Here is a 24,150-nt window from a genome sequence, read left to right as displayed (position 1 = left end):
TTCAGTTTTATCAGATACACCTAGTCTTCAGTGTCATTGAACGTAAGTACAAAAAGCATGGGATGTTTCATGGAAATTTCCTTCCTTCCATTGCATCATTTTTGTTGCAACGTGGAAATTTCCTTCCTTTGATTGCATGCATCATTTTTGTTGCCAACTGCTGTAGCTCATGGAGTTTAATCCAGTACAAGCTTGCAACAATAGCCTTTCCTTGTAAAATCCACATAACCGCAGCACTTCAAAACTAAGGAGGTGTTTGGTAAATAGGTTTTAAGATAAGGAATGGGTATCAATTTCAATCATATCCATATATAATATTTATTTTAAGTCAATCAGAATCTGTTAATGGGTTTCATGATTAACTACTACAGAGTAGCATTTCGTTTGTTTATTATTAAAACATGTTATTGTAAAGTTACCAATCACCCTATGCATTTTTATCAAATCTATTGTTATTCCTCATTATATTGTACCTATTGTGATAGTGATTTTGAAATTTGAACCAAACGAGTCCTAAGAAAGTAGAAGAACAATTGAGGATAAATGCCACTGGTCCAAACTCTGAACAGCAGAAGTCTCGAGACATCTGCAGTTAATCAAGGTCTAACTACTAAAACCACTTTTAAGGTCTTATGCAATTTGCAAGTCTTGCACATATATTTTCAGCAAGTGATAGACTGTAAAGATTTAAACAAGCTTAATTTATACTTAGCTAGTTTGAAAATGGCGAGAGCTATGAAGAGATGCCTGCAAGTAACCCTAAAAGTGTTGAATGCAGCAATGGGTTTGTTGGGAATTGCAATGATCGTATATGGTATCTGGATGATTAGAGTTTGGGAGCGAGACATCGACTACAGCTCATCTGTTGCTGATGATGATGATGATGCTTATGCTTTGCCATGGTAAGTATAATCTTTTAACTTATTCCAATTTTGAAGCACAGAAGTCGCTATTCTTGGAGTCTAACCTAGCTAGTCTTTTATACCACCTGATTGCCTATCATGTTTAAGATATTCTTAGTCATTTGGCAGTGAAACTCGCGGCAGAGTTCCCATTTGCGTAGCTTAGGGTTTCTTTATTAGATACTCCTATATGTAAAGCTTCTTATAAAGCTCCTTGATGTTATCTTGGGATCACCTTACCTATATAAGCTCTTCTTCAAGATCAGAGCTGAACAAAGCTCTTTTTCGATGACAAGATACACAATAACTGCAGTAATAGAAGTTGAACTATCTCGTTTTAAATATTGTTCAATTAACGCAAAGTTCTTTCTTGTTAATTTTCACTAGGGTTATTTTAACTACAAGCTAGTAGTCTTCACAATCTTGCACAAAAAGTTCCTTTTTTGTTTATATATTCAGTAATAATGTTAGGATCCTAGGTCAGGTAAGTTTGCCTTGCCATGGTAAGTTAATCTGATGATGATGACGATTATGATTTTGCTTCGCCATGGTAAGTTTATGCTTAAGAAGTATGATTTATTTTTCTCAGCAGATCAATATTATGTTGCTGTCTCTTTCTATATATTTTCTATGACACTAGAGCAAAGTTCCTTCGTGTTACTTCATTCTTGGTTTATCTTGCCTACAGGCTCTTAGCCTTCACTACCTTAAAAAGTTCCCCTTTTTTTTTTTGTTTATGTACCAGCAGGCAATTAATAGTTAATTATCTCACTGTGGATGTTTTATTGATTGTTATGTGTTTAAATCTCCTGAACACAATATGAATCATATAATCATGCTAAATATTTGCATGGTCATCACGAGAATTAACTGCAAAGTCCAAATTAATATCTTCTTGAACAAAAGCTTTTGCTTTGTCAATTTTAGCAGGAAAAGCTCGTTTCTATTTACCAAAGGCAATTGCTTTGACAGTTTGAGTCGAGTCATTTCCTTTTGAATCCAGTATTTCTTCTTGTGTAACTTGCATTCTATGCAGGTTGATTCATGCTTTTGTTGGTGTTGGCATTGCTTTGTGTGCAATCACATTCCTTGGCCATATGGCAGCAGATACTGCCAATTCCTGGTGCCTTAGCTGTGTATCCTTGTCACAAATAAATCTCCAGAGTTATAATTGGGCAGCATGGCTTTGAAATTTGTTGACCTTAATCACAACACAGTACTCTTTCGTTGTCTTCGTGCTTCTCATATTGGACACAGCATTGCTAGCAGATGTTCTGCTCAACTCAGACTGGGAAGAGGTAAAATTAGATGTCAAAAGACCTTAACTTTTTTGTGTGTGCAAATCAAATCGTCCAACGTAATTGTTTGGGTCTCATCACCTGCTATTGGTGCCATGATAGGATCTACCGGATGATCCATCAGGAAGATTCGACGATTTCAAGGATTTTGTGAGTTCAAATATGCAATTATGTCAATGGGTTTCATTCTCGATATTTCTAGCTCAGGTACTTTCTTTGGTTTCTTTACTTGGAAAATCAAGCAATTGCATTTTGCTAGTTCTTTTTATTGCCCTTTTAATATAATTTGTTATTTTATTCTTATTATTTTGACACTATATACAAACGTAACCTTGTTTAAATATTCTCGATCTTGACACATTTTTCAATTATTCTTTTACTTTACATATATCAAATTGCTGTAGTATATTTTTCTATATATATATATAAAAAAAAAAACGGACTTTCGACTCTCGTATTTGTCATGTCATTTCCGTCTCCTTCAATCACTTATACAGTGAATTGAAAAAACAAAATTCAAGATTACCTTAACTGCAAAGCCACGAGTGACTTTTCTTAATTTGATGCAAAGTGAAACCATTTTAACAAGTATAGTTGTTTAACGATTGAAAATTTTCAAGCTCCTTATAGACTATTCCATGAAATGAATCTGCTGTATTGCATTCCAAATCACAATCTTTATGATGCATGAATTCCACAGGGTTGCTCCATCTTGATTGCCACAATCATCAAAAGTGTAGATGCAGACGAGAGAATCAACTATGATACTGATAGTGATGTAGAGCATGGTAATTTCAGGGCCCCGTTTCTGAACCCTCCTGCTGCACAAACGATTCCAACATATGCGATTGGGGAACCACAATTCGTTTACTACAAATACGAGGACCGGAGGGTACCATGAACCCAATCTTTTCTTGGAACCTGCAAATGCAAATATGTATTACATAGAATTCCTAATTTCACTAAACTTTTAACGGGTCACCATATAAAATTGATATAATTTTCATGATAATCAGGTAGTCGATTGAACTGGCTGGAGCTCCAGTGTCTGCTGGATTTGGAAGGGTGTGACAAAGAACTCAGTTGAAGATGCTGTGGATTCTCAGTTTCTTGCCTGCAGAATAAAAGCCAAAACGTGCATGTGCATGGTCCCTAGCTACTAGTTCTTTACTTTGTAGTAGCAACCCACGAAATTTCCTTGCTTTGCAGTAGAATGTTCCAAACATGGCCATCACAATCTGCTGGAACTTAGGGGGGTTTATCTACTAAAAAGCCTTAGTCAATCAGGGTTGAAAACTTGATGTTCACCGAAGAACTTTTAAAAGTCTGTAATTTGTCTTTCAAGAAGAAAGAGTCTGCAATGCTCGAACTGGTGTTTTTCTCGGATCAGCCTCTCAAGTCAAGTTTTTCTCCAATCAGCCTCTCAAATTGACGTTTGTCCAGTCAGTTGATAGTATAATTCTTACAACTTTTGGTTACAATTTTGATGTAATTGTGATTTTTTTTTTTTTTTTTTTACACCCACTTAGTTTCGTCAATTGACAAATTCCAATGTTTGTGCTAAAATTATGCAAGTTTAAACCAAATGTTGTGAGAACTCATAAAAATTTAACTTGAGTGACTCTGGATCCATTTTTATCATATGTGACTCATCCAACTCTTATTAGGAAAGTCCAATAATGCTGGACCAGCCCATAACATACCAATGGGCTTTTGGAAATGAACCCAGTTGTATACGAGGGAGCTAGACCCGATTTATAAAAGAAATGAATTTTGTGTCAAAACAGCTCAACCAAACTAAATCTCTCTCGATATAAAAAGTCTGAGTAAGTTTGGTGCTTGATCTGGACCAACTTATTTGTTTTTTCAAATACATCCTTCCACGATTCAGTATCATCCATCCACCTCTTATATTTACTAAATTTTCCACCCTTATACACTAACTATCATTGCACTCTTCTTTCCATGCCAGTTTCTCACGATTAACTAACCCACTAATCCCCATGTTAATCGGCGCTATTAATCGATGTTATTTCTAGGCCAGTTAATCGGGTCATGTGAATCAAGCTTTCATAAATTCAATCTTAACTCATTTAATTTGTAATACTTTCGAATTTTGGACCATGAGTTTCGGGTTAATATATATGATGATCACACTCAATTCACAAAATATTCAGGTTTTGAGTCTTATTCGGGTTTGACCCAAACTCACTTATTGCTCTTCAATTTTCTTAATATAATTACTATAACTATTGAGTTATAAAACTAATTTAACATTTACATGACTACAACATTAAAACTAAACATGAACAAGTAATAGGTCTTAAAAAGTACATAAACCAAATAATTTTTCAACAATATTTATATCTAATTCGTTCAAAATACATGAAAAATAGTAATAAAACATGCGGCCATAAGTCAACACATCTTTAAAGGTTGGAACTTCTTCATATGTTTGTGACTTGAATCCAAACATATTGGATGATTTGTGTTTCTAGACCAAAAAGAAATTAATCAATATTATGTCAACACAAAAAATTACTCAAGCAATAAGAAAAGTTAAAGTTTTGGTTATGCATTACCAATATTGACTTTCAAGAAAGCTAGTAGATCAGTCTTCAAATATATTTTTGTATTTTATATATATTTAGTATTTAATAATAATTTATTTGAATATATAATTATATATAATATCAAAATATAAAATATTATATGTATCATTATATATATAAGTAATTTAAGGGTCGAGCCTATATCAGATTTGAACCTAATGAGACCCAAACTCGACCCATATTTATTTTGGACCTAATTTTTAGATTCAAGTTCAAACTGACTGACTAAAAGGTCAAGCTCATCGAGCTTTTTCTCAGGCCGAACGAGCCAAACTCGAGTTAGCCCGACCCCATTGACAGTCCTAGTTATTCCAATGCATCACCTTCCATTTCTATTACTCTATAATTATTCCTCGCTTGAAATGCTACAAGAACCAGCCCGACTCACCTTCCATTTCTGTTACTGTATAATTATATTCCTTGGTTTAAATGCTGCAAGAATCAGCCTAACTCGAGGATTGCACTCTCCTCCTGGAGTGGATCATTTATTTTTCTCTCGTTATTTATTTTTTTTCTTACACACATTGAGTGTTCCTCACCCACTAGTATAGGAATAAATTTTTTTCATTTTCAACGCCACCAACGTAGAAAATTTTTTACACGATGTTCAAATGCAAGACCCCCACCATCTTTCATGTTTCAATAGAGGGGTGCAGGAATAAATCCGATTAAAGTTGCCAACTCGTATCAAATGAGATACAAGGCATACAAATATGCCATCCAAACAAGGTAGAAAGAATTCCAAAAAGTGAAAAAAAAAAAAAAAAACTTCCATAGGGAGAAAAATGGGGCAAATAAATCTAAAATAGTTCATAGTATTACAAATATATCAACTAGCAACATCTATACCTCCATGCTTCGACAACATAACTCAGAAAATGTCATTTTAGTAAGAGGAAAAATGGAAAAAGAAAACTAATAGTACTACAAAATCTTGTTTGTGTACTAAACCATAAAACTAACCAACGACTTAAAGAACAAAAAAGGCCTATCCCATGTTAAAACCAGGAAAAACGCGAGGAAAAGGAAAGGGAATGCAGCACTAGAAAAACCTTAATCAGATTTGTTTGTGGTCACTGTAGACAACTTTCTCTTCATTCTACTGAAGGGACCAACAGTGCAGTCCATTATATACATGTAGATGACTTGGCTCCAAGATCTATATGACTTCAAACTGTCATAATATTCAGGTGCAATCTCCCTCACCTTGTGAAGCTTGTACCCAGGAATCCTAGGAAAATCATGATGCTCATTGTGGTATCCTACATGCCAAGTCATTAGATTCAAGGGACCGTAGTAGGAATATGTTTCTTGGTCTGGCTTAAAGACATAATGTTCTGAGATAAAGTGACCAGCCATTGGGTGCATTCCACCACCAACAAAAGTTGAAAGGATCATATATGCAAAAGATCTCCAGCCCCAGAAATAGACCATAGCTGCATCAAGAGCCAACTGAACAAGCAAATTGACAAGCTCCCATATACCAGGCGGTTTTGGTTTGAGAAAAAGTGGCCGGAAAGCATAAAAGAAGAGTTGTAAGACGACCCAAATGGATTTTGTGAGAATGTTTGTCACAAGATGGCCTTCCGCAAGGCTTGGGACATCCATGTCGACTCCATCGACTCCTTGGAAGCGATGATGCTCAAGATGGTACTTTTGGAAGGTGACAGACATAGGTACCCCGATAGGAAGGTTAGCAAAAATCCCAAGCCAACGGTTGTAGACAGGAGTTGAAAAGGCAAGATTGTGACTCAGTTCATGAATGGCCAGGAAGAGGTTGTGGTTCAGAAACGAGCCAAAAAAGTAGGCCACCATCAATATCTTCAGCCAACTTGCATCGTGAAGGTACGTTGCAGTCCACAGCTGAAGCAAAACAACCATAGCAATCTGCAAAAGAAATTTGCAGAGCATCAGGCAAACAAAAAGCAAATGACACGAGAATAAGTGCAACATTAGGAGCTATAGAAACTTTCATACTGACAAACAAAGAAACCTGTTGAACTTAGTGTATGTCATCTATGGTAACACATCAACTCGCATCTATCTATCGACCAAAAAAGAAAGTGAAACAAAAAGAATTCCAAGTGTTGATAGCTATTCTCAATGTTGGTCAATAAGAGTATTTAATATGAATCTTTTGATGCTCTATGCTGCCATATGAATACCGTCTCCACCTAAAAGAATTAAAAAAAAAAAAACCTGAGACAACAAACCCTTTCAAGTACCATTTTCACATCTGCTGTGAGAAGACTGTAGAAAAAACAAGTATTATCTTACCCATTGACATCAGATATTACATCATCAGAGGCAGTTTTGCAAGTACAACATGCCTATGGTCACAACATACAGCTCAAGGAAAATTAGACAGCCAAGTGAACAGTTGTCAGAGATCAGCAATCTTAAGAAAGATTATTAGCAAAACAAGAAAATTCTACAATTGCTGGGTATCCTCAGAAGGCTCCAAGTTATGGGAGGAATCTGTAATTGTCCATTGCCATTCACAGCTAAGTTATAGCTATCTAATATTCGCTTATAATGGGTGAAAATTTAATCAATTAAAACAGAGCAAAGGGCACCTTATCTCTGCCCATTACACGGGTAGCAATTCGCAAATGTGAATCGCCAATTCACCCTGTCCCATTAACAATGACGAAAATACCATTGGCCGACCATGCCAACCAAAAAAGGGTTTGCGTATATTCCAACCATAAAGACCATAGATCATTGAAACTAATACTGAACCTTCCAGACTAATGATGGGGTTCAAACACCTGAACAACTCAAAAAAGGAAGATTCGATAAAGTTGCCACCAAAAGTTTCATATTCTTAGAGGAAAGTCTTCCGGTTAAAAGGACAGAAAAAGAATTGGAGGACTGAAGATTCAGGATTTAGCTCTACACCGAGTACTTGATTCTTTGCCAGAATTAATGTAAATATCTGGTAGGTCAATAACAGAGATCCCAAAGTCAACACTATTCGATCTAAACAAAACAGCTTTAAAACCTCAAAGATCGCATAATGCCAACCAAAAAGCATAAACCTTTTCCAGCATAAATAACACAATGCATCATCGAAAGCCCGAAAGAACATCAAAAACAAGGTCAATATCAAACTAGGAATGCAAAAATTCAAAAACTTTCAAGTCAAATGAACGCAAGATGCACTAGCAGACACAATTTATGAAAAAAATTAAAAATAAAACAAGAAAGATCAAAAGATTAGTTTTTTAAAAAAAAAATTTTTTTTTTTTGCACCCACATTAACGAATAACCAAATCCCATCAAACATTTACACAAATTCAAGCGATATACACAAAATCAATTAAAATTGAAATGCCATTGCTGCAAGTTGAAACTACCTTGAGAAAAGCAAAAGGGTCAGGGCCAAAAAGTTCTCTGATTTGAGGATACTGAGAGAGGATCTGTCTTCTACGAGAGGCATGGGGCTCATCTGTATATGACCAGAAAAAATCTGTAGCCATTACTCCTTCTTTATCATCTTCTACGAACCCCATTGCCTCCTCTGTTCTCCTCTCTCTCTCTTGCTAGTTGATACCTTCCCCCTCCCCTTGTCCAGCAAAGAGATTGAGACTCTCTTTTATTTTGTTTGTTTTCCCTTGGTTCTCTTTTTCCTATTGCCCTCTGTTAAGTGTTAAGAAATCAAGCAGCAAACCAATCGAGCGGTTTGTATTGATTTAAAAACAGAAATTAAAACGATGGCCACTTTTTGTTTTCGGAGGGGAGGGAAAAAAGGAGCTGTAGGACTAGAACCAGAGTACACAAATGGGCGAAGAAAAGATATGGGCCATAACTTATTGTTTGGATTTTGCTCATACTCTTTTATCTTTCTGTTTTTCCACAAGCAATTCTCCAAACAGAGGGACGGACAGCGAGGGGCCGGATTGACAACTGGGCGTGGAATGGGAAACTTGGCTGTTTCCCAGCATACAATTTTCCACGGCATTTTTTTTGAAAAAGCATGTGAAACTTCTAGCTAGTTTGGGAGTTTAGAATAGAAAAGAAAAGAAGAGAAAGGGTTAGTTAGAAAAGAAAAGAAAGGATGGGAAAGGATTTAAGTTTCTATCTAAGTTGTTTGGGAGTTTTAAAAAAGAAAAGAAGGTAAGTGGTTTTCTTTTGTTTGGGAGTTGAAAACAGATGAAAAGAAAAGATGCTCAAATAGGTTATTTTACAAAATTGCCCTTTTTGAAAATAAATGTGAATCAAGTAAGCTGAGAGACTCATCCGGAATTAAAAATTTTTGTATCATGATTTTGAGGGTAATATTATCATATTGAAAATTTCACTTAAAGCACAGTCCCTTCCTTCCTTTTCCGCCCAACTTTGGGCGGAAAGTTTTCCAATACACAGAGAGAAGTGAAGGAAGTCCAAATCCTTTCTTTTCCTTCTCTTTTTGGCTCTCAAACGATGGAAAGAATTTATTATCCTTTCAAAGCCTTTCTTTTCTATCCATTTCCTTCCTCCCAAACTAGCTAGACATGTGCTTTGTTTCTCCTTCCTAGTTTAAAGTTTGGGGTCCTTTTTATTTATTTATTTTTGGTGGGAATTGTGGGTGTAATTTGTAAAGTTTGGGGTGGTCCTTTTTATTTATTTACTCACGCAACTATACGCCCGAACTTAATAATTATTTTTTGCCAAAAGCTCTATAAATTATAAAGTGAAGTTTTCTTAAATTACTGTCAGACGGATTTAGGATTAATATATGATCTCACTTGTAGACCATATATTATACTTCCTCCGTCCCACTTTGATAATCCTATATTTTCTTTTTCATCTGTCCCAAATTATAGTCCACTTTCCAATTGAAAAATGTAGTTGTATTTTAATTTTTCTAACATACCCTTATTCAATATAAGAAGTTGTTACTATAAACCTCCTCCATTTAATGAGAATTGATTTTTTTTTAACCATCAATTCAAATTCCCATAAAGCTGTACCATATTTAATGTGAGGATATTTTAGAAAAATAGAAATCTAAATTTACTTTTCCAACAAAGTTAACTACTACTTTTTCTTAAACTGTGTAAAAAAAAAAAAAAACAGAACTATCAAAGTGGGACGGAAAGAGTAGCAGTATAAATTAGCCACATCAGTCTCATTTACCATCACTTTTCAAACATACTGCATGAGTGTCATATGACCATACGAATATACCATATGGTCTATAAATATATTTCTATATCAATTCTATACAAGTATTTTTGAAGTCTATGGCTAATAATTTTGTGTTTACAAATTTGTAATGTGATGCTACTAGGAAATATTAGAATGGAGCCAGAAATAATCACATGGTATAAAACCGAAGGACGACTCAATTCACATGGATAACTGATCTAGCTAGATCAATCCAAATTAAGTTTCATGTTTCTATTTGGAAAAATTGTTTAAAACATCTCTTGCATTTCGCTAAATGAATTTTTCGCTCTTTACTTTTAAAATATTAACTTTACATCTCCTACAAATTCAAGTTAACAAAAATTGATTCTAACTTAAATTTTTGGTCACTTTTTAAATTGAAATCAAATGTGATCCACATACAATCATTTTTTTTATATACAAAAAGTTCAGATTCCACTTTTTTAGTGGTAAAAAGAAATATAAATCAAGTCAAATCCCATTTTTTTAAGAAAAAAGATGAATATAATTTGGATTAAATCTTACTCCTATAAGGATAAAAATGAATATGTGTTGAGTCATTTGTTTAACTATAAATGAGATTTGAATTTTCTGTCTGTAAAAAAAAAGAAATCACATGTGAGTAACATAACAAATTTGGGATAAAAAATGGTCGAAAACATAGATTGGAACCAAATTTTACTGCTTGGATATTACAAGGGATATAAAATTAGTATTTTAAAAGTAAAAGACAAAAAAAATTCATTTAACTAAATGTGAGTAACTTTTTAAACAATTTTTCCTTCCTATTATGAGGATTAATTCAAAAATATTAATAAACCGGATCGTTGAAAGCATTAATCTCTGCCGGACACTTTGGACTTTGGAGTTTCCCTGTTATGACCCCTAACTATATGAAACTCGGGGACCGCGGTCGGAAGTTACCACTCAAGGGTCTGAATTGTATTTATTTCGATTATTGAGGAAACTTCGAACTCTTGTTTGGTTTCAGACTTCCGCACCCTGGGAACTTTGTCAACTTACGTGTTCCCCAAACAAAGAGTTTCAGACTTCCGCAGCCCTGGGAACTTGTCAACTTACGTGTTCCCCAAACAAAGTAACAAAACTACCCCCCAACTTTAGCTCACACATGTTTCAGACGAATTCTCTAACGGCTTCCAACATTTATTGTCCCTGCAAGGAGGGTAACCGACTTCACACTTCATATGCTCTTTACCATTTCATGAATTTCTTGGATCCAATTTTTTTTTTTTTTTTTTGTCTTCTGTGATTGTAATATCAGAAGGATTTTCTTGATATTCAACAGAAAGTTAGTTTATAAGTCCTGTTTCTATCAGGGTTATGTGGGTTGATCAAACCTATTCCCAAGTGCAATTCCGAAGATGCATTTGATTAATCAGTCGGTTTGGAATTGTGTTTGATAATTAAGAAACTGACTAGTCTCCCGTTGGCGGCGTTTCTTTCTTTGTTGCAGAGCCGCGGCGCTTTTTATCGTATTTTCATCTTATTTCCGCTACCAAGTTTTTTAGATTGTTTTCGGCATCTGCTTATTTCTGTGGAGGAAGAAATCAATCTAGAGGAGGAAACTTTTCCACAATAAAATACTGACTAAAGTTGGGAAAGCGTGGAGGGTTGTACAGGTTTCTTATACCCTTGCTCGTTGGGCGGCCTTCAACTAGCTTCCTATTTGATTCAGCATTTAAGTCAGCCGGCTTAGTGTTTATTGTTGGACGATGCTGGTATCTTTGAGCTTCAGGTTAGTAACAAAGTATTCGTGATATTTCCTAACTGAAGTATTCGATTCTTTTTGTCTTTGGATCTTTCTCTGTTACTTTTTCTATTTTCCCTGTCCTCAGTCAGATTATTTGTTTCTTTTGTGTAATTTTGTCCAAATACATTCATATCTTCAAGATTGCATAGATTAGTGGGGAGTGATTTGAGGAGCTGGGTGTCAGATAATTTGATATCAATTTCAGTTCGATTCTTTTTGTCTTTGGATCTTTCTCTGTTACTTTTTCTATTTTCCCTGTCCTCAGTCAGATTATTTGTTTCTTTTGTGTAATTTTGTCCAAATACATTCATATCTTCAAGATTGCATAGATTAGTGGGGAGTGGTTTGAGGAGGTGGGTGTCAGATAAGTTGATATCAATTTCAGTTCGATTCTTTTTGTCTTTGGATCTTTCTCTGTTACTTTTTCTGTTTTCCCTGTCACCAGTCAGATTATTTGTTTCTTTTGTGTAATTTTGTCCAAATACATTCATATCTTCAAGATTGCATAGATTAGTGGGGAGTGATTTGAGGAGCTGGGTGTCAGATAAGTTGATATCAATTTTAAGGATATTCAAATCCTTGTGTGGTCCGATATGTGATTAGTCTATCTAAGAGAGCTTTGTCTGCACCGGAGCTTGTGAATTTCCTTGTACGGGAGGGATTTCCTTCAAAGAACAACAAAACATTGTCTTTTGCTCAACAAATTTTTGATAGACTGGGGGTTATGGAGTCGTCTGAGCTGAATTTGTATCAAAAGCAAGAAAGTGTGGCAGCATTGTCAACTAGGAAACACAACAATTGTGCCCTTTTGGGAGTTAATGATGAGTACCAGAACCAGATTGATAGAGGAGGAGTTGGTATAAATTCGGTGCCTATGGATATGGAGATGGGGAAAGAGGGTACCTCAAGAAAAAGATTCAGAAAGAGGACAGAAATCAAAGAGGATGCTGATTCTGATTCTCAAGATGAAAGGTTAGTTAGAAGTCAGATTTGCAAGGATAGAAGTGATGACTCTGACATGGAAGAGGAAGAAAGAATTCGTGATCGAAGGGAGAGGGAGTTGGAGAAGAATTATAAAGAAAGGGATGCAGCACGGACTAGAGAGTTGGCTGCAGTGCACAAGTCAACAAGGAAGGAGGGAAATGGGGCAGTTCAGGGGTCTAATGCTGTTAAGATGGATCACATTATGATGCTAAGGGAAGTTTCGAGGCAAAAGTATTTGAAGAAAAGGGAGCAAGATAAAGTAGAGGAACTTGGAGATGATATTCAAGATGAGCAGTATTTATTTGAGGGCTTAAAACTCACAGAAGCAGAGCATTGCGATCTTAGATATCAGAAAGAATTGTATGGGCTTGTTAAGAAGAGTTCTGAAGAGGCAGATAGTGTAAAAGAGTACAGGATGCCAGAATCCTACGATCAGGAAGGGAGTATAAATCAGGACAAGAGATTTTCTGCCGCTTCCAAGTGCCACAGGGATCCTAATGCTGAAAATACGGGGAAGCCCTTTGCTGAGCAAGAAGCATGGGAACAAAATCAAAGGGGGAAGGCAATTCTCAAGTTTGGGTCAAGAGATAGAAAACCAAGAGGTGATGAATATGAGTTTGTATTTGATAACCAGATTGAATTCATAAAGGCAGAAGTTATGGATAGCATGAATGATGAACAAGAATCGGTTATTGAGCCAACTGAAAAATCTGGGGGCAGATCAGCATTTGATGTGCTTCAGGAGGAGCGAAAAGCTCTACCTATTTATCAGTATAGAGAAGAATTGCTTCAGGCTGTAAATGATCATCAGGTTCTTGTTATCGTCGGGGAGACGGGTTCTGGAAAGACAACCCAGATTCCTCAATATCTCCACGAGGCAGGTTTCACAAAAGTTGGAAAGGTTGGGTGTACCCAGCCACGCCGAGTTGCAGCCATGAGTGTTGCTGCTCGAGTTTCTCAGGAAATGGGAGTCAAAGTCGGGCATGAGGTTGGTTATGCCATTCGTTTTGAGGACTGTACTTCCAAGAAGACCGTTCTGAAGTACATGACCGATGGCATGTTATTGAGGGAGTTGCTTGGTGAACCTGCTCTTGCAAGCTACAGCGTCTTGATGGTGGATGAGGCTCATGAGAGAACATTATCGACTGATATACTATTTGGCTTGGTTAAGGACATTGCTCGTTTTCGACCTGATCTTAAGTTGCTCATCTCAAGTGCCACACTAGATGCTGAGAAGTTCAGTGATTACTTTGATTTTGCTCCAATTTTCAAAATACCTGGAAGGAGGTATCCTGTTGACATCCATTTCACCAAAGCACCAGAGGCGGATTACTTGGATGCTGCAGTTGTCACTGCCTTACAAATCCATCTGACACAACCTCCTGGGGATGGTGATATATTGATTTTCTTAACTGGGCAGGAAGAAATTGAAACTGTCGAGGAGATCCTGAAGCATAGGCTACAAGGTTTTGGAGCAAAAATTGCAGAGCTGATCATATGTCCAATTTACGCAAACCTACGAACAGAGTTGCAGGCAAAAATATTCAAGCCCACTCCTCAAGGGGCACGCAAGTGTGTCCTGGCGACAAATATTGCTGAGACTTCATTGACGATTGATGGGATAAAGTATGTTATCGATCCAGGATTTTGCAAAATGAAGTCTTACAATCCCCGAACTGGGGTGGAGTCATTATTGGCTGCTGCTATCTCAAAAGCATCTGCAGATCAACGGGCTGGTCGATCTGGACGAACGGGTCCAGGAAAGTGCTTTAGACTGTACACTGCACACAGTTACTACAACGACTTGGAAGATAATACCGTCCCGGAGATAAAAAGGAGCAACCTATCAAATGTTGTGCTTACTCTCAAGAGCCTCGGCATTCAAAACTTGTTGAACTTCGACTTTATGGATCCACCATCAACAGAAGCTTTATTGAAAGCCCTGGAACTTCTTTATGCACTAGGTGCGCTAAATAAGCATGGTGAGCTGACAAAGGTTGGTAGAAGAATGGCAGAGTTCCCTCTTGATCCAATGCTTTCCAAGATGATCGTAGCTTCTGAAAAGTATAAATGCAGCGAGGAAATCATATCTATTGCAGCAATGCTCTCTGTAGGAAATTCAATCTTTTATCGTCCAAACAACAAAAAAGTTCTCGCTGATAATGCAAGGATGTATTTCCATGTAGGGAATTCCGGGGACCATATTGCATTACTTAATGTCTACAACTCTTGGAAGGAAACAGACTATTCAACACAATGGTGTCATGAGAATTTCATACAAGTCAGAAGCATGAGGCGTGCAAGAGATATAAGAGATCAGTTGAAGAGGTTGTTGGAAAGAGTTGAAATTGCCTTGACATCAAATCTCAACGACTTAGAAGCTATTAAGAAGGCCATAACTTCTGGGTTTTTTCCTAATTCAGCAGTCATGCAAAAGAATGGACTATATAGAACTGTAAAACTGCCCCAAACTGTATATATCCACCCTAGTTCAGGTTTACTGCAAGCGCCTCCTAGCTGGGTAATCTACCATGAGTTGGTCTTGACAAGCAAGGAGTACATGAGACAGGTGACTGAATTAAAGCCAGAGTGGCTGGTGGAAATAGCTCCCCACTATTTTCAGTTGGAAGATGTTGCCTATCCTGATTCAAAGAAAGCAGCTGTGTGAAGGGGTTGCACATCCTACAAGTGAACATTTACATCCTTCTTGAACTGAAGAGATGGAGTCGCCTAGCCGTCCAATCCTTTGATTATTTATTTTATGATATGCAAAATTAGGATATGATTCATTTTAATTCCATGGAATTTACATGTCTTTTGATTAACTTTGCAGTGTCATTCGAGAACTCTCCTCTTTCATATGAAGCAAAACATGGCTACTATGACATTCCTTGAAGGCGCTTTTATTTTTCTTCTATTTGGTGTGAGGAAGATTTTTTATGGAGATCAAATGTAACAGAATATGATATTACGATTGACTCATAGGTATGTATGCTCTATAGTCTTTTCCTTTTGGTTGCCTAATCATTTCTTTCATAAAGCAAGTTGATGGAACTATAAACGCATGTTCTTCGCTACTTAGTCCTGGTATGCTGCTTTAAGGTTCAGGACTCTCTTCAAACTCACTGCTTCTTGTATCAATTAGGAAGAAGAATAAAATGGGTTTGTCCTCATTCTGATTCATGATTGTTTTACATTGTATATATTACATATTACTGGTGTTTTCTGGGAAGTAGAGTCGATGGACAGAAATTTGGATTTTTGTGTCTTACCTATTTAGTTGATATTGCACTTACATGAGCCATGGATGGATGAAAGGAGAGATGCAACAAGATATATGTTGCAGAGTAGTGACTGAGCATGGTGGAATAGGAACACCTGCTGGTCCTTGTCGTAACAGCAGCAGGTTAATAATGATTTGGTTTACTCTTTTGAGTTTGCAGATGGTTTTCTGCTGTTCAGAAGCTGATTTGGAATTCTTGGTGTTCAATATTCCCTGATGCATAGCACTAGCAGTAGTAGAGAGTGCTTAGTCATGCTCAGGGTCTGCGATACTGGGTGCTTCGACAACGGCAACTAAAGCCTGTGCAGCACCAGGTTTTATTTGATCTCATAGCTTCAGCACATAAAAATCAGGTTCTGGAATTACTTCAATGTTTATAGACTTCCCCCCTCCACCCCTCTCTTTCGTCGCTCTCATTTTTTCTCCTTAAATCCAAGATGCAACAGCAAATTTTTCAGCAGATTGAGATTGTTAGACGTGACAAGTTTTTCTTTTCTGGACAGGGGACCAGGATTTGTAATTTCATGATTCAAAACTTCCCTGGAAATGAATGAGATTCAGGGTGAGCATCCCTTGAGCAGCTAAATTTTGTAATTTGAGATTTGGCAAGCCACAGCATGCAGCTGAAGTTGACACTCAATGGTACAACAAAACTTGATGGATATGTTAGCAGCTTTAGACTCAAATTACATGAAGATGTGATAGTTATATTTGCTTTGCTCTTTTGTTTGAATGCAAAAACAGCTGGCGAATCACCCAATTTTGAAACAGAACAATAATCAATTGAATTCCCAGTTTGCGTTGGCCAAGCCAATTGCATGTTAAATGTTTAGCTTTTGCAATTCCTGTCCGTCTTAACGAACTTCGCTCCATTGCAGTCGAGAAGCGTTTAGCGTCTGTCTAATAAAAGGTCCATGAGCTCCTTTGTCCCCTTTTTCAATTCTGTCGTCCTAAGAAATCCCATGCAGAGTATTTCTCTCGTGCTTTTGCCTGAATTATGCAGCCGCTCGCCATGTTTGAAAATTGCCTGATGTCCATAGAGTTGAATAAATGACCAGGAAATGGCCATTTTTTAACTTCCTGCCATAACTTGTCGACGTCTTGTTTGGTCATATGGTCCAATCTCCTTTTCTAGTTAACATGCTACTGTTAACAACTGCTTCGACAACATTATCCATCTCTAAAAATGGATATGACCTTATTAGCTCATTTCACCAAACCACAAGATTTCATCTGCAATCCACGTCATTTAACTAATATTGAAACATCCCCGTGCGTGTGCGTGTGCGTGTGTTACAAAGACATTGAAGCAGTCTGAGGAACTGCCACATATTCAAGACAATCAAACAAGAAAAGCATTCATTTGTGTTATTGGCATACCCAGATCTTAAGAAGTCCATCAAAGGTAATGCAGGGAAGAATATCCAATGATATAAAGGACTGTTTAACCGAGTCTTTGAGCTGTACATATATACGATTTTGCTACATACAATTTATAAGCCTCTTCTAGCTATTCTAACTTAAATTCACCCACAGCCTACTAATACAGGCGGGGTTTGTCAACTTAAAGGTGGAAGGAAACCAGTGCATTTCTAATCTAGTTGAAGAAGTTATTATAGGGTTTAGAACACCCAGAGACACAGCAGCACTTCAGGAGACCGCTCAGACAAAACCCTTTTGCCTACCTTAAATGATTATCGTAAGTGTCAAAAAGGTTATCCGGAACAACAAGAGGCAACTTATCTATATACATAAAGAGCCTTCTCAGATTCTCCCTTGTTATGGTAGCCATGTCCACGACATCCTTGCTGTCCATAAGCACCCAGAGATCACCTGAGTTGACCCTCTTCAGGCTATCACGGCAGAAGGGGCACGATTGTGACCTTAAACGCCTGCGATAACCTTTTTGCTCAAAAAAGGTTTCAGGAATAAAGAGAAATATACGTACAAGATCAAATTATAGTATGGCAATGTCCTGGAGAGATGTCAGCAACAAACGATTACACAAAATAGATAGGGAAATCCACTATATATAAATCATGGAGAACTTTATTCTTGATTATACTCTCCTAATTTTTTTTATCAATTTTTTTGTGGGTAGGTGGGGGGAGGGGAAAGAAAATTCTGCTAAAGGAACTTCAATTTCATTTTCCCATAAACCTGTCCCTGACAACCTGTGAAGGGTATCTAGATCCTTGGTCTGTAAAACACTTGCTCCCAATGGTTAGTGCTGCCCACCTATGAAGCTGAAAGCTAAGAAAAAACTTCCAGAGCAGTGATTTCAAAACCCAGTGTAAATGACTGTCATGCTTAAGATCTGGAACTTATGATAAAGCAAACCATAAAACTTATATTTTCTACTGCAGACATTTTTAGCTTCAGGAAGAAACTTTGTACTTGGCTATTGATAGGACTTGGATCTCTGTAACACATATATAATCATGTCTGTACCCTACTACTAAAAAAAACCATAATCATTATTAATCAGTTAAACAGTGAAGGACCACACTTATCACGATATGTCATATTCTAATGCTATTATATTAAAGTGAAAAGTGAATGAATAAGTAACCCTAAAGCCTTGTTCTAGTTGGTTGCTCCAATATTGCATTATGGAAGGAACAAGACCAAATTTGCTGAAAGCGCTCTTCATCTGGATACAAAACTTTTCTTGGTATCAGGAGGTAAAGGAAAAGAGGATAGAAAAAGCTATTAGGAAGCAAAAGCATGTTAAAGCATTTACTTAGTGGGGTGACCAATGACCAATATATCTGTTAAGTGTTCTTTTCATTAAAAATAAAATCTTTCTAGTAAAAATGATTTACCACCCCACAATTGGAAACTATCAGAACATAATTGTGATATTAAGCACCAACAACTTTGACCGAGCACATGAAAGCATTCTCGCTACGCTCCACCTCTGATTTTTATGCAAATACACAAAACCACCTTATACTTGGACACCTAGGTAAATGAAATGAACACATTCAATAAAAGGTAAAGCAAGTTGTGTTTTCAAATATAATGTTTAGTACTTGGACACCAGTAAATAAAATAAACACATGCAATAAAAGGTAAAGCAAGTTGTGTTTTCAAATATAGTGATTAATGATTGTTCACTTCTTGCTGGAATGAATGAGAGAAGAAACGTGACTCGCATAATTAGGAGAAAGAGTTTAAAATCATCCACTCAGAAACTATTGCAAGAGGGACCAACTGTTTTTGAAACCACCTTGCAGACCAGATGGGAATCATACAGTAGTCTGTAAGCCAATAAAAGAACATGCTGACAATGACAGCAGTAGGAGTAAGCCCCTGAATAGCCAATCACTTTCCCCCCTCACAACCATTAAATCATTTCCACATTCATATATAATCTAATCTGGGTGGCTATCACCTTTCAAGACAACCACATACATTTGGAAACTATTGCTAGAAGCAGAGAAGGCGCAGATAAAGACTTTTCTAGGATAAGGAAGAGATAGTCCAGGTAGTTGTAAACCTTGCACTGGGTTATTTTCCTCGACCAGTTTGTTCCTTTATACTAAACAATATAGGAAATATATCACTCCAAATATCTCAAAAGGTTCGAATGAAGAAGTACCTTCAACTTGCTCCTGACATTACACACTAGTAAACATCCGCATGTTTAATATCCACTAGTGCACGGGATTAAAGAGTAACATATCCAATCAAGCAGAATAAAACTTGATTAGAAGTAAAGTATGAATCCAAAAAGTTAAGAAGCAAGTAATTGCCCCACTCTTCTGGTATAGCACATTGACTGGCGCATGAAGACAATTATGTACTAGCATTTTCTTTTGGCACATACTTCATCGGTGGAATCCCAATTGCGACATCTAGGTTCTCTGAATAGAAATACCTACATACTATCACGTATAAAATTGTAGCTAGTAGAGCTCTGTAGTTGTTTTACAGCAGAGGAAAAACTTTTAACAAGTTCATTGTAATATAAAGCTTGTAATAAAAAGCACAACAAGCATTATTTGGTGAGCCTGTTTCCATAATTGAAGCTATGTCACAATTTTCCCCATCTCCAACTCCACTTGAACCCCCCTTTTTTCCAATTGCAAAGCATTGATGAAAAAGTAATTACTCAACACCTTCAGTTCAAGTTCTAGAGTACGATAAATGTCAAGTTCTAGATGCGAGTTACATAATAGCAAAAGCAAATTTCAAAAAAAAAAAAAAAAGAAATATACTTAAAATGACCACTTATTAAGTACTAGCATTTGCTCAATATTCTAGAGTACGATAAATGTCAAGTTCTAGATGCAAGTTACATAATAGCAAAAGCAAATTTAAAAAAAAAAAAAACCAATATACTTAAAATGACCACTTATTAAGAACTAGCATTTTGCTCATTACCCTGCTTACTGCCCATTGCCCATAAGCTGGACCATAGACTTCAACAGCACAGTGACTATCCAATTCGACCTGTCATTCATCTGAGCTTCTTCTCCATTAATGTGTGTGAACATCTAAGATTATAAACTTGCAATCTAACACTAGATTTAGCAAGATTTCTTTATTTAATCTCACATATGTATAAACCTATACAAAACAAAGCTTTTGTACTGTAGGATCTGTAAAAGTATATAATCTTACAAATATACAGCTGCACATGCCAGTATAACATACTTTTCAGAACGGCAGATACTTATAAGTTTACATTGATAGTTAAAATTATGCTAGAGTTTCTACACACTAATAATAAGAAATAGTTTATCTTCGGTCATGAATTTTTGGCTATTTCATTCTAAACTGTCTTTTGAAAATGAAACTGCCCCACTTACATTGTCCAGATGTAACTACGTAGCCATATCCCACCAAAACTATTTACATTGTGGATATGCCTCTGACTCAGAATTAAATAAACCAAGCATATATTCCAACATGGAATGCAGTAAAGACAACATAGTTGATAAGTGACTGTCATTGATCCTGAATGATGCACAGAGGAGGACAAAGTAATTACAGAGATCTAAAGAGAAGTAGCAAAAGAAGGAAAAAAGAAGAGTACCATTCACGGTAGCATTTCATGCACATGGCATGGTTGCAGTTGGGCAAGACTATTTTGCTGTTCATCTCCATGCAAATACCACATTCTTCCTCCCTTTCAACTTCTAGCTCCGAAATTTGCCGGTGTTCCTCTTCATCTCTTCTTTTATATCTTTCCAAGCACACTGCTTTTTGCTTTTTGTCTTCTGAATCGGTTACCCCCCTCTGGAGTTGCATTAATGAGGGATAGATAATAGCTGCAAAAGATTTCAAATCATAGGTGTAAACCTCATATTACATAATTAAACTCCTTACACCCCAAGAATTCACCTCATTAAAAAAAGGTTTATGAAGCAGAAGAGAACATAATTGCACAAAGTTACCATAGAATTCTCTAATGCTTGCTTTCCTTTCATGAGTGGACATTGTTGTGGTGCCATCGACGTAAACCTAGAGCACGAGACAAGCTGATAAACTAAGCTTATGGAAGACCTTGCATGACTCAAATTGAATATGTTACCTTATAAATCAAGATTCTTAACAGGCCAAGAGCACCAGCTAGGTGACAGTCAGTCCACTGAACCAGGAAAAGGAACAGGTGTGCTGCTGGACTGTAGGACATTCTCATCTGCAGGCAAGCACCATCATACTCCCGTGGAAAATCCGAAGCCCTGCAATGACCATATTGCAACTTTCAGATTCTAAATCAAAATCAACAATAACAGCAGCACTGCTAATTACAAACCAATTGATCAATTGACAAAATCTAATTGGATTATACATAATTTAGCGGAAATTTATTTTGTCCAGACAAATGCGCTTGAATCAATGTGGTTATGCTTCTATCAAGAGTTTCTTTCTGATTTTCATGTAGAAATGGTAAATAGCCTCTTTTACTTTAGTGTGCCTTAATTTAGTTGCTCATTTTGTACCATTTCCTCTTTTTTCCATCACTTTTTGTGAATCAGCTATCCTTCCTGTAAATTTCCTCAAAAGTTGTCATCAGGATTTACGCAAAACTCTAACAGATATATAGAATATTATAATTGTGTTGTAATTCCTTCGCAGTTTTATCAGCCCCACGTATTTTAGGTAAGGCAACCGTCCCACTAACCAAAGGCCCCAGCAGGGAACAGTGCTCAACAATGACGTGCTTATCTGCCACCAAAAAATCAACATTCACCAAACGCGAAAAAGAGAGAGAGGAAAAAGCACCGGGGTAAAATGGAAGGATATCTCATTGGGAACTGAATCTACCAAAGTCACTATTGATGAGCATTTTGAAAAGGTTTACCAGAAGCTAAGCATCTGATTAACTTGAAAAACGATACCTTTATCGCACTTTGAAGCAATTCTTAAAGTAAACTTCAAAGGAAAATTGAACCCCACATTTATCTAACCATCAAATGCACATTCCCTTAACATCCTACAGGGGAAAAAAAAAGGATGAACAAGAAGAAGAAGGAACTGCAACTACATGGATTTTACACTATGAAAACCCCAATAAAAATATAATCAAAACTTTTTTCAAGTAAGATATTAAGAAAAAATTTCCATCAGAATTCAAACTTCATTTTAAAGAACTTGACTAGTTATTTTTATCTCCAATTTCACCAGATTAAAAAGTGGAAGCCTTTTATACAAAACAGAAATGTGAAGTCCGGAAAAAATTTTCAGCTAAGACAGAATTTTCGAACAAATATAAAACCAAAACCAGAAACACAAAAACCCTTTAAGAGTTATCCACAAAAATCAAAACTTTGACCTGAAAGTAAAAATGGCAAATGTTAAAAAAAATGTTAAGTACCACTCATCTGTGATCGAAAAATTACTACAAAAATTAAAACATTATCAACAGTTTAAAAGAAAATTAGACGACAAGAGGAGGAAAAAAAAAAGGTAAGCCACATAAAGGAAAGATTAGACTTACAGAGTATTGGCATGCTGAATATCAGCTTCAAGAACTTTGAGAGAATCCTTAAATGACTTCCGCATTGTCCCTCCTCCGGCTCCCCCAACTCCTCCTCCCCCTCCTATGTACATCTTTCTCCAAAAATCAAATGGGATTTTTTGTGTAGCTCTTTCCCTTTAATTGCTTTTCTTTTTCCTTTCTAGAAACTGAGATTCCTCATCCCCATGGATCAAAAATTCAAAACCTCGTGAGCTAGAAGGTTCTTCAGTTACTGCGCTGATTTTCTCTGTCTAGAAAGAAAGATTTGATGAATATATTTTTTTTAAGCTGTGGGGTGGGGTATTTCGATGAAGAGTTCTATACTGTTCCTCTCTTCTCTTCCCTTCCTCTCTTCTTCAATATTCAATCCAAATGCAGACAGCGAAAATGGGAGGAAAAACTGGTGAGATAGAGAGGGAGATAAAGATAGAGAAAAACAAATTAAAAAAAAGCCATGAGTCGTTTTCCGAAGGACACGTGGATCGGGCCGATGACGCTGCCCCCGTATAGCTTTAATTAATAAAATATCAAAATAATGAATGCTAACAAAGTACTTATTAGTCCCCTTTTAGATGGTTATTTTTTGAAACTTATACAAAAAATACACGCGGTACTAATTTGATGTATATGTAATAAAAAAAAGGTTAAAAATATGCTGGAAAAAAAATGTAAAAATTTTTTTAAAAAATGACAATCCAACCAAAATCTAAAGTGTGCTTCTTTTTTTTTTTAAATTCAGTTTTCCCCGTAACACCCAACTCATCTCTCTCGTCGTCGGTGTACTATGCAATGATGCAATTACTTACTGTGCTACTTATGTTAGTATATTCTATCCTCAAATAGAGAATAAAAATAAAAAGGTTAGGTTGTGTTTGGATTGTATTTTCCGTCATTTTTCATGGAAAAATTACTGTAGCGATTTGATATATGTGAGGAAAAAAGGTGATAGAGAAATGTGATCACGGAAAACGACAATATTTTCCGACGGAAACAAGCAATCCAAACAAGGCCTAGGTTTGGCGTAATTTAATCCACCTCTCGCTATTTTTTCTTTTATTACAAAGTCCACTTCTGTCAACTTTTGAATTGCATAGTGTTCATAAAAGTTGTATTGGGAGATTGCAATTTTTTTTTTTTTTTTGCATAATCTTGAGATTTTGGGAAGAAAAAAAA

The 24,150-nt window shown here is 36.4% G+C and overlaps 4 protein-coding genes across 7 annotated transcripts; 2 read left to right on the top strand and 2 right to left on the bottom strand.

Moving 5' to 3' along the window:
• Nucleotides 1-479: 479 nt before the first annotated feature.
• On the top strand, nucleotides 480-3,589 carry LOC113726004 (tetraspanin-19-like). 2 transcript variants are annotated; one of them, XM_027249458.2, is made up of 6 exons: nucleotides 480-902; nucleotides 1,939-2,038; nucleotides 2,120-2,200; nucleotides 2,303-2,407; nucleotides 2,901-3,137; nucleotides 3,217-3,589. In XM_027249458.2, exons 1-5 carry the CDS (start codon nucleotides 544-546, stop codon nucleotides 3,099-3,101), a joined length of 846 nt encoding a protein of 281 aa, XP_027105259.2. In that variant the 5' UTR covers nucleotides 480-543; the 3' UTR covers nucleotides 3,102-3,137; nucleotides 3,217-3,589. The 2 variants fall into 2 exon arrangements, with proteins under 2 accessions (XP_027105259.2, XP_027105258.2); XM_027249457.2 differs by having other exon boundaries at nucleotides 486-902; nucleotides 2,901-3,092.
• A 1,999-nt stretch (nucleotides 3,590-5,588) lies between these two features.
• On the bottom strand, nucleotides 5,589-8,761 carry LOC113726003 (sphingolipid delta(4)-desaturase DES1-like). Its single transcript, XM_027249456.2, has 2 exons — nucleotides 8,172-8,761; nucleotides 5,589-6,699 (listed from the first exon to the last, which is right to left on the bottom strand). Exons 1-2 carry the CDS (start codon nucleotides 8,325-8,327, stop codon nucleotides 5,866-5,868), a joined length of 990 nt encoding a protein of 329 aa, XP_027105257.1. The 5' UTR covers nucleotides 8,328-8,761; the 3' UTR covers nucleotides 5,589-5,865.
• A 2,153-nt stretch (nucleotides 8,762-10,914) lies between these two features.
• On the top strand, nucleotides 10,915-16,830 carry LOC113726000 (pre-mRNA-splicing factor ATP-dependent RNA helicase DEAH1). 2 transcript variants are annotated; one of them, XR_003457455.2, is made up of 5 exons: nucleotides 10,915-11,150; nucleotides 11,441-11,722; nucleotides 15,555-15,706; nucleotides 16,165-16,357; nucleotides 16,508-16,830. XR_003457455.2 is itself a non-coding variant. In XM_072074363.1 (3 exons), exon 1 carries the CDS (start codon nucleotides 12,462-12,464, stop codon nucleotides 15,387-15,389), a length of 2,928 nt encoding a protein of 975 aa, XP_071930464.1. In that variant the 5' UTR covers nucleotides 11,729-12,461; the 3' UTR covers nucleotides 15,390-15,706; nucleotides 16,165-16,357; nucleotides 16,508-16,830. The 2 variants fall into 2 exon arrangements, 1 of the variants encoding a protein (XP_071930464.1); XM_072074363.1 differs by lacking the exons at nucleotides 10,915-11,150; nucleotides 11,441-11,722 and having other exon boundaries at nucleotides 11,729-15,706.
• A 583-nt stretch (nucleotides 16,831-17,413) lies between these two features.
• On the bottom strand, nucleotides 17,414-23,397 carry LOC113726001 (E3 ubiquitin-protein ligase AIRP2-like). Of its 2 annotated transcripts, none has more exons than XM_027249455.2 (5): nucleotides 22,957-23,397; nucleotides 21,547-21,697; nucleotides 21,410-21,476; nucleotides 21,049-21,283; nucleotides 17,414-17,896 (listed from the first exon to the last, which is right to left on the bottom strand). In XM_027249455.2, exons 1-5 carry the CDS (start codon nucleotides 23,067-23,069, stop codon nucleotides 17,686-17,688), a joined length of 777 nt encoding a protein of 258 aa, XP_027105256.1. In that variant the 5' UTR covers nucleotides 23,070-23,397; the 3' UTR covers nucleotides 17,414-17,685. The 2 variants fall into 2 exon arrangements, with proteins under 2 accessions (XP_027105256.1, XP_071930465.1); XM_072074364.1 differs by having other exon boundaries at nucleotides 17,670-19,887.
• Between the last annotated feature and the right edge of the window lie 753 nt (nucleotides 23,398-24,150).

Source organism: Coffea arabica, chromosome 2c (assembly GCF_036785885.1).
Source record: "Coffea arabica cultivar ET-39 chromosome 2c, Coffea Arabica ET-39 HiFi, whole genome shotgun sequence".
Classification (NCBI taxonomy): domain Eukaryota; kingdom Viridiplantae; phylum Streptophyta; class Magnoliopsida; order Gentianales; family Rubiaceae; genus Coffea; species Coffea arabica.
This window is presented reverse-complemented; position numbering and strand designations above follow the sequence as displayed.